This window comes from Chenopodium quinoa, unplaced genomic scaffold (assembly GCF_001683475.1).
Source record: "Chenopodium quinoa cultivar QQ74 unplaced genomic scaffold, ASM168347v1, whole genome shotgun sequence".
NCBI classification, from domain to species: domain Eukaryota; kingdom Viridiplantae; phylum Streptophyta; class Magnoliopsida; order Caryophyllales; family Amaranthaceae; genus Chenopodium; species Chenopodium quinoa.
The window spans coordinates 49,605-62,644 of record NW_018745021.1 but is presented as its reverse complement, the minus strand read 5'-3'; the positions used below and the strand labels follow the sequence as shown (position 1 = coordinate 62,644).

Genomic DNA, 13,040 nt, shown 5'->3' with positions numbered 1-13,040 from the left:
CATTTCCGGAACAAACCGTCACTACACTTCTTGTACAAGCTTGGATCATCCCAAAAATACCTCTTAACTTCCTTGAAGAACCTCTTCCTTTGTCGAGCATCATAGTCATGAGGTACCACCCCGCTTGCTAAATAATTTGCAATATCAGCGAACCAAGGGATGGTGTTGGTAACGATCGCCATAAGAGAGTCATCTCGAAGCTCATCATCGATGGGATCCTCTTTGTCAAGGTAAGAAGGGTGGTCTAACGGCAACCTTGAGAGGTGGTCAGCCACTAGGTTCTCACTTCCTTTCTTATCCCGTATTTCAATGTCAAATTCTTGTAAGAGAAGGACCCATCGGATTAGACGCGGCTTAGCATCCTTTTTGCTCATTAAATACTTCACCGCGGAGTGATCGGTGTAGACAATGGCCTTGTTGCACACCAAATAGGGTCTAAACTTGTCAAAAGCGAAGACCACCGCCAACATTTCCTTCTCCGTGGTGGTGTAATTCTTTTGTGCCGTATCTAAAGTCCGGCTTGCATAAGAGATCACATTCAATTTCTTTTCTTTCCTTTGCCCAAGGACTGCTCCAACTGCATTATCACTCGCGTCACACATTAGTTCAAACGGGAGTTCCCAATTCGGTGCTTGCACTATAGGCGCATTCACTAAAGCATTTTTCAAGGTTTCAAATGCCTTAGTGCAAGCATCATCGAATTTGAACTCCACCTCTTTTTGAAGTAAACTCGTCAAAGGTCTCGCTATTTGTGCAAAATCTTTGATAAATCGGCGATAGAAGCCGGCGTGCCCCAAGAAGGCACGTACCCCGGTCACCGATGATGGTGGGGGTAGCTTTTCTATCGCCGAGACCTTTGCCGGGTCTACCTCAATACCATTAATGGACACTTTATGCCCGAGGACAATGCCCTCCTCGACCATAAAATGGCACTTTTCCCAATTCAACACAAGGTTCGTCTCTTGACACCTCTTTAAAACCTTTTCGAGATTGTGCAAGCATAGGTCAAAAGACGAACCACAAACACTGAAATCATCCATGAAAACTTCTATTGCATTTTCGATCATATCAGAAAAGATTGTTGTCATACATCGTTGGAAAGTCGATGGGGCATTGCACAATCCGAAGGGCATCCTTCGGTAGGCAAATGTCCCAAATGGACAAGTGAAGGTTGTTTTATGTTGGTCATCCGGGTGAATTGGGATTTGAAAGAAACCCGAATAACCATCAAGAAAACAATAGTGCGAATGCTTCACCAACCTTTCCAACATTTGATCGATAAATGGCAAGGGGAAATGATCTTTTCTAGTGGCTTTATTAAGCCTCCTATAGTCAATGCACATTCTCCACCCCGTGACAGTGCGGGTGGAGATATCATTCCCCTTGTCATCTTGTATGATGGTCATGCCTCCCTTTTTGGGAACCACATGAACCGGGCTCACCCATTTGCTATCGGAGATAGCATAAATGATCCCTGCTTCACGTAGTTTGAGGATTTCCTTCTTAACCACTTCCTTCAAAGTCGGATTCAACCGCCTTTGAGGTTCAATGGAAGAGGCATGATCATTCTCAAGATGAATGCGATGCATACACAAGCTAGGGCTAATCCCCTTAATATCATCAATGCTATACCCGATAACACTCCTATATTTTTTTAAAATCTCAATTAATTTTTGCAATGAGGTGTCATCGAGGTTAGCATTGACAATAATAGGATGTAAGCATTCATCATCCAAATAAGCATATTTGAGAGAAGGAGGGAGGGGTTTTAGTTCTACCTTGGGAGGAGGCGTGGAACTCTCCTCCTTAGACTCACTTTGGATCGATGGGAGCTCATCCACGGCTCCTTGAGTCTCGGGATGAGTTTCACCTTCAAGGCTTTCAACCTCCAAGGCACACAAAGATTCTCCTTCACCCACCTCCTCACATGGGAGGTCTTCATCACCCTTGTCTTTAATTACCTCATGAGACTTCACCAATTCATCAAGTTCGGAGTCCACCAAGTCCACCCGCCAAATCTTCTCTACCATAGGTTGCTTCAAAGTCTTTGAGAATTCAAACTTGTACTTCTCATTGGCCACCTCACATGTAATGGTATTATCTTTGCAATTGACGACCGCTCCCATGGTCTTGAGTGCCTCTCTTCCAAGGATAAGAGGAGTATGAGGGTCCTCCTCCATATCCATTACCACAAAATCGCAAGGCACAAACAAATTCCCAATCTTGATAGGAACGTCTTCTAACTCACCGCATGGGAATTTTGTGGACCGGTCGGCTAATTGAATCACCTTTCTTGAAGGTATCATCTCGAACTTGAGCTTCTTTGCAATGGATAGTGGCATGAGGCTCACACTTGCCCCAAGATTGGCTAGTGCACCCGTGGTCTCCATATCACCAATCTTGACCGGAAGAGTGAAGCTTCCCGGATCACATTGCTTGGTAGGCAAGGTTCTTTGCACTAGGGCACTAACTTGATGAGGAAGAGTGATACACTCATCACTTAGCTTCTTTTTGTTGGAGAGGAGTTCCTTGAGGAATTTTGCATAGGGCGGCATTTGAGTCATGGCTTCAAGGAATGGAATGTTGATGTGAAGTGACTTGAGCATAGCCATAAACTTGTTGTACTTGTCATTCAATCTCCTCTCAACAATCCTCTCGGGATAAGGCGGTGGTGGTTCGAACCTTGATGGTTGATAAGATGTTGATGGTTGCTTGTCTTTCCCAACTTCCTTGCTCTTTTCACTACCTTCACCCTTCCTCTTCTCAATGATTCCTTCAACACTATTGTCAATTATTTGACCTTGGCTATCTCCATTGACCTCTTCAACCACTTGCTCTTCACCCTCCTTGTTGTGCTCCGATTGATCACTCCTAGGCCCCTCATAAGACTTTCCGGACCTAAGAGAGATAGCTTTGATATGATGGGTGGTAGCCGGGTTGGTAGTAGGTTGGCCCGGGAGCTTCTCATTGGCTAGATTGGTCACCCTCTCGGCGAGTTGAGCCACTTGATTATCCATCATCTTTTGATGTGCGGTGACCTCTTGATGCCTTTGATCCGCTTTTCGCTCACTATTGGTTATTCTTTGATCCATGGCGGATAGGCTTGATTGGATTCTATTGAGAGTTTCCATGAGCATTTGTTGATTAGGATCATTTTGCATGGAAGGGTTGGGTTGGAAATTTTGAAATTGGTTGGGTGGTCCTTGCTTGAATGGTGCTCTAGGGTGATTGCTAGCATTTGGATTTGGAAAGGGAGCCATTTGACCCGTGTTGTGGCTTGGGCCACTTGCATCTTGAAATCTATTACCATAATTGGCATTGGGGGCTCTCCAATTATCACGTTGATTGTTCATGTACCCCATTGCCGCTACATGTTCGGGGTCTCGACCACCACAATATGATATATCATGGTTGGTACCCCCACAATTCTCACAAGAGAAAGAGTGTACTTGATTGGTGGAGGAAGATGAAGACCCTTGGCTATTTCCCAGCTTCTTGTCAATGACTTGTTCCATAAGAGCCTTGAGTGAACCTTGATCAAGCTCGAATTTGCCCGAAGCTCTCTCTTCACCTCTTCTTCTTCCACCACTCGTAGAATAGTACCTCACAACTTCCTCTATGGTGTCCTCCAATTGAGCTTGAGGCACCTTGCTAATATGTCCACCACATCCGGAATTCAAATTTTGCTTGGGTATGTCGTCAAGACCATCATAGAAGAACTTGATGAGAAGTTGCTTGTCAAACTCATGGTGTGGGCAAGCTCTCACATACTCTTTAAACCGGTCCCAAGCTTCCCCAAAGATTCATACCTTTCTTGCCTAAATGATGAAATTTTCTGCCTCAATTCGGTTGATTTGTCTTCGGGAATGATCTTGTTCAAGAAAGCTTTGGCCGTGTCTCTCCATGAGGCCAACGAGCCGGGCTTTAGGTTTTTGAGCCACCTATAAGCCTTGCCTGTGAGCGAATACCGAAAAAGGTGCATCCGGATGTATTCTTGAGTGACTTGGTTGGTTTGGAGTAAAGCACATGTCTCGAGAAATTTGTCCAAATGCTCTATCGGATCTTCATGAGCTGCTCCAGAAAATTGATCTCCACGCACCATTTGAGTGTAGTGCGGGTGGATAGTGAAATTTGTTTCCGTTGTAGGAAGTAGAATCCCACATTGCAATTCATGACTACCCGGATTACCAAAGTCACCAAAAAGAGCGCCATTGGCATCCCCCATGTCTGAAGAAATATCACTAGAAGAATCAAAGAACTCCTCCTCCTCACCCGTTTGTTCAACAAATAGTCTCCTCACTCGCCTTAGAGTGCGGTCAATGTCGAGATCGAGGTCGTGAGTAGGTGGTCCCTGTGATCTTCTAAGCATTCAACACAGCTAAACAGACAATTAGCGAATGACAACAACGGAGAAATAAATGAAAAATAGAAGGATAGAAGTAGAAAACAATTGAAAAACAAGATAACTAAGCAATAAACAATGTTGCCAGTCCCCGGCAACGGCGCCAAAACTTGATCAGCCCCCTAGGTGTCGTTAGTTCCTAAAGGTCGAGTCAAGAATAAAAAGAAAACCCACGTCCTAAACTAACCAAAGGTAGCATAGTGGAAGAGGGGTCGAATCCTCAGGGAAGGTCAAACGTCTCTTGCTTAGATCACTTATAAGTCAATTGAAAAGGGAGGAATAAATTTTTGATGGATTTATCTATAGCTACTAGGGAAACAAATAAACTAAGAACTAAATTAACAAGCAACAAGCAGAGGTATAAAACTTCGAAAATCAAGGAATAGCAAACACTAGGGGATAGGGGAGAATTCCTAACTAACAATGATTTCAACAATTAGAGGCAACAAGAATGGTTCAATTGGTCAATCAAACAATTGGGGCCTATGGTCCAACATCTAGGATTCCCTCTCGGGCTCACCTAAACACCGCCTACCCAACCCCGCCTCGGTGGTCGAGGTCATCCCTAACCTAGTCATCATCACATACAAGCTCACTCTCGCGCAACTAGCATGCAACACAAAATAGGGTCTTAGAGGTGATCAATCTCTAAATCCTAACAACTAAAACCTAGGTTGGAATCAATTGCAAAACTTCTCAATCTACCCAATCTTGCACCACATATCATTCATTTCATCATTAGTTCATCATTTCCCCCTCCCCTAGCTAGAAACCTAGCCTAGAGAAGGAAGGGTCATACCAAAGCACACAAGAACATTAACAAAAGCAAAAACTAAGTTTAATGAGAGAAACATGGCTAAAACCAGAAAATAGGATGATTAAACTTTACTAAAGAAGTTAACTTTGAAGAGAATATGTTAAGTCTACTTGTAATCTATTCTAAATAGCATGAAATCTAAGCAAATAAGGATAATATTATACTAATAGCAAGAAAATAAAGGATCAAAACCAGAAATTGCAAGTTTAAACAAGGAGGCAACTAAGATATTAAACTATTCTATTGACTTAAAATAACAACTAAAAATAAGCTAAAACTAATTAAAATAGATAAATAAAGAGTAGGGATAGAAATAATACCAAAAGATTTAATCTTGGATTGAAAATGAAAGAGAGTAACAAAGAGTAGTGTTTTAGATCTAATGAGGAACTAAACCCTAACTAATCTAAAGTGCAAAAGAAAGAAGAAAAAAAACAATAAGCTGAAATCTGATTTTCTAATATTTCTCTCTCTACATACCTCTCTCCTCCCAATTACAAGGAAGAGAGGTATTTATACCCTCCTCTAAAACCTAACCCAAATCAAGGCCCAAAATTTTAGGCATCACGTGCAGAGTAAAATAATTAGAGCCGTCGGCCTACGCGTGTAGCAGAGTTCAAATCGGTCAGGGGAACACGGAGCGCCCGCTCTAAGGCCAGAGCGCCCGCTCTGAAGTCTCGCAGAAAATGCTCTGATTATTCTGGGAGCTAGAGCGCCCGCTTCACCATTAGAGCGCTCGCTCTGAGGGTTGGGTACTTGGTTTTTTTGCAGCAAGGAATACAGAGCGCCCGCTCCATATCTAGAGCGCCCGCTCTGAACTCTTCTTTCCTTCATATTTTGGGCTCTAATGCTCCAATCCCTTTGACTCCAAAGCATGCCTAATCCTTGCATCCAATCCTTGCTTTCTTAGCCACGGGAGGACCTGTAAGATGGAAAACACAAATCATAGGAAAGGTTCTAATAGGAGCAAATTGAAATGGGTTAAAGGAGAGGGAATAAAACCTTAGGAAATGAGCCAAAAATGACTCAAAACCACTCCAAGTAGCAAATATGCTCAATAATAACAAAACTAAGCTAAAATAGAGGAAAAAGGGCAAACAAAGGGCTCAATCGGGGAAGAAACGAAGTAGAAAAGTGGGCAAAATGGCCACTGATCATACCTGCACAAATAACGGAGTCTCCGGCTGGGGGGTGGGAGTTTCGCCTCCGAAGATTAAGTTAGAATCTTTTTTAAAAGAGGTATAAAGAGAAATAAATGCTTCTCGATTGAAGAGCGTTTTACAATGGGTTTTGTGTTTGGTTGGTTGTTGAAAATGTTGTCGATTCCCATAAATGAGGTCTTCCCCTACTATTTATAGTAGGGGAGAGCTGTACCTCAATTAGGGTACAATGACACGTGTTGCAAAGGGATTGGGCCCTTGCTGACCTTTGCAAGCTTGACACGTGGCAAGCCTTTATAGGGCCACGTGTCTAGGGGTATTTTTACCCTAAACATCTGCCCCTCACAAGTGTGATGTAGCATAGTCATGTGTCACCTGTGACAGGCGTCAGAGGAATGGGAAGGGACGGTTCGTCTGCTTCCCTCCCTTTTTAAGTTTTTCAATTTTTAGGGCAGAAGGTGTTGATTCACCTTCTGCTCCTCTCCTATAAATGAGAGACATCACCTCTCTCCTCCATACTTTACAAAATTTTCAAAAAATTCTCTGAGAGCTTTGACACCGGCTGCCTAATTTCCTCAAGAATTCTAGCATTCGGCATTTGTAGATCAATCACATCCGGCTACCGGTTGAGTATATTCTACTCAATTTCGACAAGGTACCGGCTGCCCCTTTCTCTTTACTTTACACTTTTGATTTCAAGGATCTTGAATGATTTCCCATTCGGGTTGCATGCCGCCTCTGGGGTCTTTAACCCATTTCTTAGTAGTGAACTTCATACAATGTATAGTTAGCTTTCTAAAAAACCCTCATCCGGTTTTAAACCGTCTGGGTATCTTTGAATGAGTTAATGAAAAACCCGCTAATTTCTATTTTTGTCTTTCAGCTTCAAACACATCCGCCTGTGGTGACTTCAAGCCACTTTCAGCTTTGACAGTTGTATCCAACAAGCTTCACATTCTAAGGTACCGTCTGTACCCTTTGCAATTCTTTTCCCTTTAATTTCCGGTTGTGCATATAGAATTAGGATATGGACTCCACCAATATAAAAACGGCACAGCCTACGACAGTGGTCAGCCGGTCACTAGAGATGGCTAAGTCTAGGATTGGGACTGCCGTCTGGGGGTGTTTTGGCCAACCTTCACCTACTTTGAATCTGATCGTCTCTGTTCATGTGCAGGATAGAATGGCTCGGATAAGTGTGACGGCTGTCGACCCTGACTACCAGTCCGATGATGCAGCCGTTGATCCGGCTGTAGATTTAGCTGAAGATCAGACAAAGGAACCGTCTAAGAGAGTTCCGAATGATTCTATTCCACATAATTCTCCGGGTGAACCTAGTACACCGGGGGACAGTATTTTAGAAGACTCTAATTCTAACGCCGATGGCTCCGGCGAGGTGTCAGGTGATGAGGCATCCGACTCTGATGAGGAGTCTCCTGAAGCGGCTGCCCCTATTGATGAGGAAGCCTATAAGTGGCCGGCTGCAGGTGACCCTATCGACATGACTATGTCCGCCAGGGATGTGGTTACTTTAAATGCAACACTCCCTGCTTTTTTTTAATAAGAAGCTGGTAGGGAAGAACTGGGAAGAACTGGTAGAGGCAAGCGTCGTTTGGACCAAAAATTTGGACAATGCCGACAACTACTTCGGCTGCTACTAGGCGGCATTCACAGCCGGCCTCCGGTTCCCCCTTCATCATTGCATTAAGGCCATACTAAGGGGATATGACTAAGGTGTATGGCAGTTGACCCCTAACTCATGGGTCAACACATTGGGATATATTGCTGCCTGCGAGTTGCAGGAGGTTAAGCCTAGCTGGGAGGTATTCTCTCATATGCATTACCTCAGCCGGGCGTCGGGTGGTTAGAATGCATGGTATACTTTAACAACCCACCCAGAGTATATGATGACTTTGGACAAGCCATCCAAATGAAGCAATTGGAAGAGCAAATTCTATGTTGTTTCTTCTCCAACTCTACAACTTAACCGCCGGCTGCGCAGATATAATAAGCATCCGGTTTCTCTCCGGAGAAAATGCGCTCTCCCAAAAGTGTCGGCTGAGGCATGGGATCAAATAATGGAAAGAGGTCTCTTTCTTAAGACGACCTCCCGGATGGATGATGGGAGCGAAATTATTGTTCCCAAATTCTTTGTTCCCCATCCGGAATGGTTTAAGGATGAGGCCATCCTATCTCTCTATAATCTTAGTACAATGTTTACTAAGGGTAGGTTTCTGAGTCACACGGTACCTGACGCCTGTGTATGTCTATCAGAACTCTAACCTTTCCCTTTGCCTTTTTGCAGAAGTTGCCAAAGAAATGGTGCCTGTAGAGAAGACACCTGCTACTTCTGCTCTTCTTCTAAGGAAGAAGCAGATTGAAGAAAAGAAGGCGGCGCTGGCCTCCAAAAACGCTGGGGTAGTCTATCTTGGCCATATTTACTTTCTTTATTTGCCGGATGCGATATACTTGAAGGTAGATGATATTTAACTAGATGTAATATGTTTGACTGATTTCAGACTAGGAGCCAAGTCATGCCTCGCTCTTTAGCGAGCATGCACAAAAGGCCGGCTGGAAACATACCTCAGCCGGCTGCTAAAACACCAAGGCTGGCGGCTCCCGCCCCGGCTGCTTCGGCTTCGAAGAAAACGCCTGACACAGACAGGCCTACTACTGCAGGAAAGAGCCTGCAATCCATTCCCCACTTTGAAATGGTAGTGGAGGAATTGAGGTCGGCTGCTCGTACCCAGACGGGTACAGATTCAAATGCGGCTGGGGGGGCTTTGACCCCACAGCCCGAAAAAGGTAAAACCTCTACCTTTGATCCCCCCCTGGCCGCTTGGGCATATGAGAGTCAACACCCAAGCAAGAAAATCCGGGGATTCTTCTAGATGTCGGATGAATATAGGCGAAGCGTATGCCCAGCATCTTACAGATAACTCTATAAATGCAGATGCAACCTCCAGCTGGCCCAATTACAACCAGTATGCTCAGAGAATGATTAAGACTATGACCCGCTTTGAGAAGGCGGCGGTGCCGGCTGTGCACCAAGTGAACCTCGACCGCATCAACTCCCTTCTAGCTGAGGTAATTGACCGGATGGCCTATGCTTGTGCAATGTTCTGTATTTACTAGAAGAGTAATAATCTTTTAATTTCTTATACTTTTTCCGGCTGATGTCGCAGGTGATGCTGAGAGTTGATGAGGTGCGAGTCCCCTTGCGTAAAAAGAAAGAGGAGGTAAGGGACGCTCAGAAACGCGCATCAGAGCTGATTGACGTTTCCCAATTCAATGCTCTTGAAATTAACTTGGAAACTAAACGGAGGGAGTTGGAACAGGAGGAATTGCTGAAGGGAGCTGTTTTGGCTGGGGAGGCGACAAAAAAGAGAGCGGATGAGCTTGATCAAAAGGTCAAGGACCTTCAGGCAGATCTCAAGGCTCTGGAAGGAGCCGACAAAGAGAATGCTGACCTCCACCGGGAAAACAGCCGACTGAAGGACGAGCTTGCTTCAAATCAGGCGGCACATAAAGAAGAGCTAGAGAAGGAACAAATCCGCTTGATTAAAGAGAACGAGGCCAACTACGAGGAGCGTATGAAGCTGGCTTGGAGTCTCATTGATCCGGACTATGAGTTCGAATACTTCAACCTCCGGTACCTGTATGCTTCTGAAGTATATGAGGCTAAGGTACTCGGTTCTGACCCTCCTCCCCCTTTTGAGGAGTGGGTCGAATGGAATAAAGAGAGTCAACCGGATGAGGTAAATCAGGAGGCCCTAACTGAAATCCAGCCAGAACCAACTGTGGCGCAATCGGCTGAAGTTCCAAACAGAACAAACTCAACAGCCGAAGCAACAGTAACCTCAGCAGCAACAGCAACAACCATAAACATTTCTTTTTTTACCAGCCTGCGAGCCGTGTATGTCTCTGTACTTTTCCCCGACATGGGTTCGGTTAACATTTCTATTTCAATATATTTAACAGATTCAGTCGGTTTTGCTATTTACTTACAAATTTTAATTAATTGAAATTTTTTACAAGTATACATCTACAATATACCGGCTGATACAATAAAATGCCCTTGAAATGGATGACTTCTTACTCCAACGGTAAACAAGCAACCGTTTCAAAAACAGCCGGATGGGTAACGATCTTTCACCTTCAATCATACCGGCTGATACAATAAAATTCCCCTGAAACAGATGATTGTTTACTCCAACGGTAAACTAGCAGCCGTTTCAAGGATAGCCGGATGGGTAACGATCTTTGACCTTCAACCATACCGGCTGATACAATAAAATGCCCCTGAAATTGATGACTGTTTACTCCAATGGTAAATTAGTAGCCGTTTCAAGGACAGCCGGATGGGTAACGATCTTTGACCTTCAATCATACCAGCTGATACAATAAAATGCCCCTAAAACGGATGACTGTTTACTCCAACGGTAAACAAGCAGCCGTTTGAAAGTTAGCCGGATGGGTACTAAAGACCGTCTTCATATCTTTTGGATATAGACCGGTTGCTTTAAGCCCATATATATATATTTAAAAATTTGTTGTTGTTTTTAACACAACAGGAGTTTTCATAAAAAGAGGAATAACATTGTCCTCTTAAACAAATGGTCATCCGGAATACCTAACCGCCTGTAGTGCTTTGCTGCTAAAGCCAGTTGGCGTTTTTACCAGGATTTGAATTTTGCCGCATGGACCACTTTTGGATCTATGCCGGCCAAATCCCAAATGCAATGGATCATTTCAAACGGCTGTGTACTTTCAAAGATGTGTCAGTAAATGTCGTTTGAGTTTACGATCGCCAGAACAATGTACCACCCGGAAGGGAGCTGTTCTCTTTGGTGAATTCACCCGGATGGGTGTCACCGGATGACTGCTCTTTTTGGAGCGGTGGTTTAATAAATGTTCTTCCGTCTGTGTTTTTGAACTTAGACGGGTGCTAGTTCAATGGAAAGAAATAATATACTTCAAATTTCAATGCTTTTTACAAAAATTACAAATTCCTTAGAAGTAGTACTTTTTCAAGTTATCAATGTTCCAGGTGCGAGGTAGCCGCATTCTGTCTTGGGTTTCCAGGCGGTAAGTGCCATTTCTAACTACTTCAAAAATCCAGTAGGGACCTTCCCAATTGGGAGTTAACTTCCCTTTCTCATTCGCCCTATCGGTTGCCTCAAGCTTACGTAGTACAAAATCTCCTACTTTAAGGGGTCTTTTGCGCACCCTTTTGTTGTAGGCTCTCGTCATTCAAGAACGGTAGATTTCAAGACGTAATGCGGCATTACCCCTTCTTTTAGGGAGTGTATCCAAAGCCAGACGCATGGCCTCCCAATTTGCTTTTTCATCATAAAGCATGATTCGAAGTGTTGGTTCATATAACTCAATAGGAAGGACAACCTCTCTGCCGTATGCCATGAGAAATGGGGTTTCACTGGTTGACCCCTCCTCTGTTTTTCTGATGACCAAAGAACATGAGTCAATTCTTCTGCCCAAAGACCGCCTCTTTTTCGATCTTCTTCTTTATGCCGCCTGAGATAAGCTTGTTAAAAGCTTCCACCTGACCGTTTGCTTGAGGACGGCCTACGGATGCAAAATAATGTGAAATTCCTTGGTCTTGCAACCAAGTTTTGAGGACAGGCGTTTCAAACTGCGGACCATTATCAAAGACCATTGACATAGGAACACCAAACCGGGTGATGACATTCTTCCAGATGAAGGAGATGACATCCTTAATTTTGATGCCCTTCACCACCTCTACCTCAACCCACTTTGTGAAGTAATCAACAGCCACCAAAATGTATCTACGACCGCCTGAGGCTGGCGTATACGGTCCCAAAATATCCATGCCCCATTTGGCAAACAGGATAGGGCTGAAAATAGCCGTCAAATCAGTAGCCGATTAATGGATAAGCCAGCCAAATCTCTGGCACTTGTCACATCTCTTTACCAGTTCTAGAGCATCTGCCTCAAGAGTGGGCCAAAAGTACCCCTGCCGCCTAGCTCTCTTTGCGAGAGTTTTGCCGCCTATGTGTGATCCACAAAAGCCGGCATGTAGGTCTTCTAGCACTTCCTTTCCCCTTTCTTGGGTTATACACTTGAATAACGCCTGTAGGTACCCCTTTCGAAAGAGTTCACCCCTGTGCATGACGAAACTTAATGATCGTCGCTTTAGAGCAGCCGCTTCTGAGGAGGCATTCGGCAGAGTGCCGTCTACCAAGTAGTCCCGGATGGGGTCCATCCAAGTAGAGCTTCGATTTAGAACTCTAATGGGATCATGTTCAATGATTTTCTTTTCCTTGACTTCCCAAAATACTGACCTAGGCGTATCGCAAGTGGGGGATGATGCCAGTTTTGATAGTGCATCCGCTTGATTATTCTCATACCTTGGTACTTGACTTAGATTTAATTCATCAAATGCCCCAGCCTCTTGTTTGACTGCCTGAAGATATTTAATCATTACCGGATGAGTGGCTTCGTAATCACCATGGTACTGGCTAACAATTAGTTGAGAATCCGAACAGGCGTCAACCTTCCTTGCCCCGGCTGCCTTACACATGCGGATACCGGCTAGCAAGGCCTCGTACTCTGCTTCATTATTCAAAGCCTGAAACTTGAATCGTAGAGCATATTCGTATTTATCCCCTTCCGGGGAATG

General features: G+C 44.2%; 1 protein-coding gene across 1 annotated transcript; it reads right to left on the bottom strand.

Moving 5' to 3' along the window:
* Window positions 1-1,774: 1,774 nt before the first annotated feature.
* LOC110708222 lies at window positions 1,775-4,369 on the bottom strand. The gene is made up of 3 exons (XM_021886309.1): window positions 3,810-4,369; window positions 1,962-3,651; window positions 1,775-1,870 (listed from the first exon to the last, which is right to left on the bottom strand). The coding sequence occupies exons 1-3, from the start codon at window positions 4,367-4,369 to the stop codon at window positions 1,775-1,777; spliced, it is 2,346 nt and encodes a 781-aa protein (XP_021742001.1).
* Window positions 4,370-13,040: the final 8,671 nt, after the last annotated feature.

Bases quoted from the DNA above. Each gene is read 5' to 3' on its own strand.
- LOC110708222 (XM_021886309.1), bottom strand. From the start codon at position 4,369: ATGCTTAGAAGATCACAGGGACCACCTACTCACGACCTCGATCTCGAC. The intron at 3,652-3,809 runs GTATGAATCTTT...TGGACATATTAG, and splicing joins TCATCATTTAGGCAAGAAAG to CAAGGTGCCTCAAGCTCAAT. The intron at 1,871-1,961 runs GTAATTAAAGAC...AAAGCCTTGAAG, and splicing joins AATTGGTGAAGTCTCATGAG to GTGAAACTCATCCCGAGACT.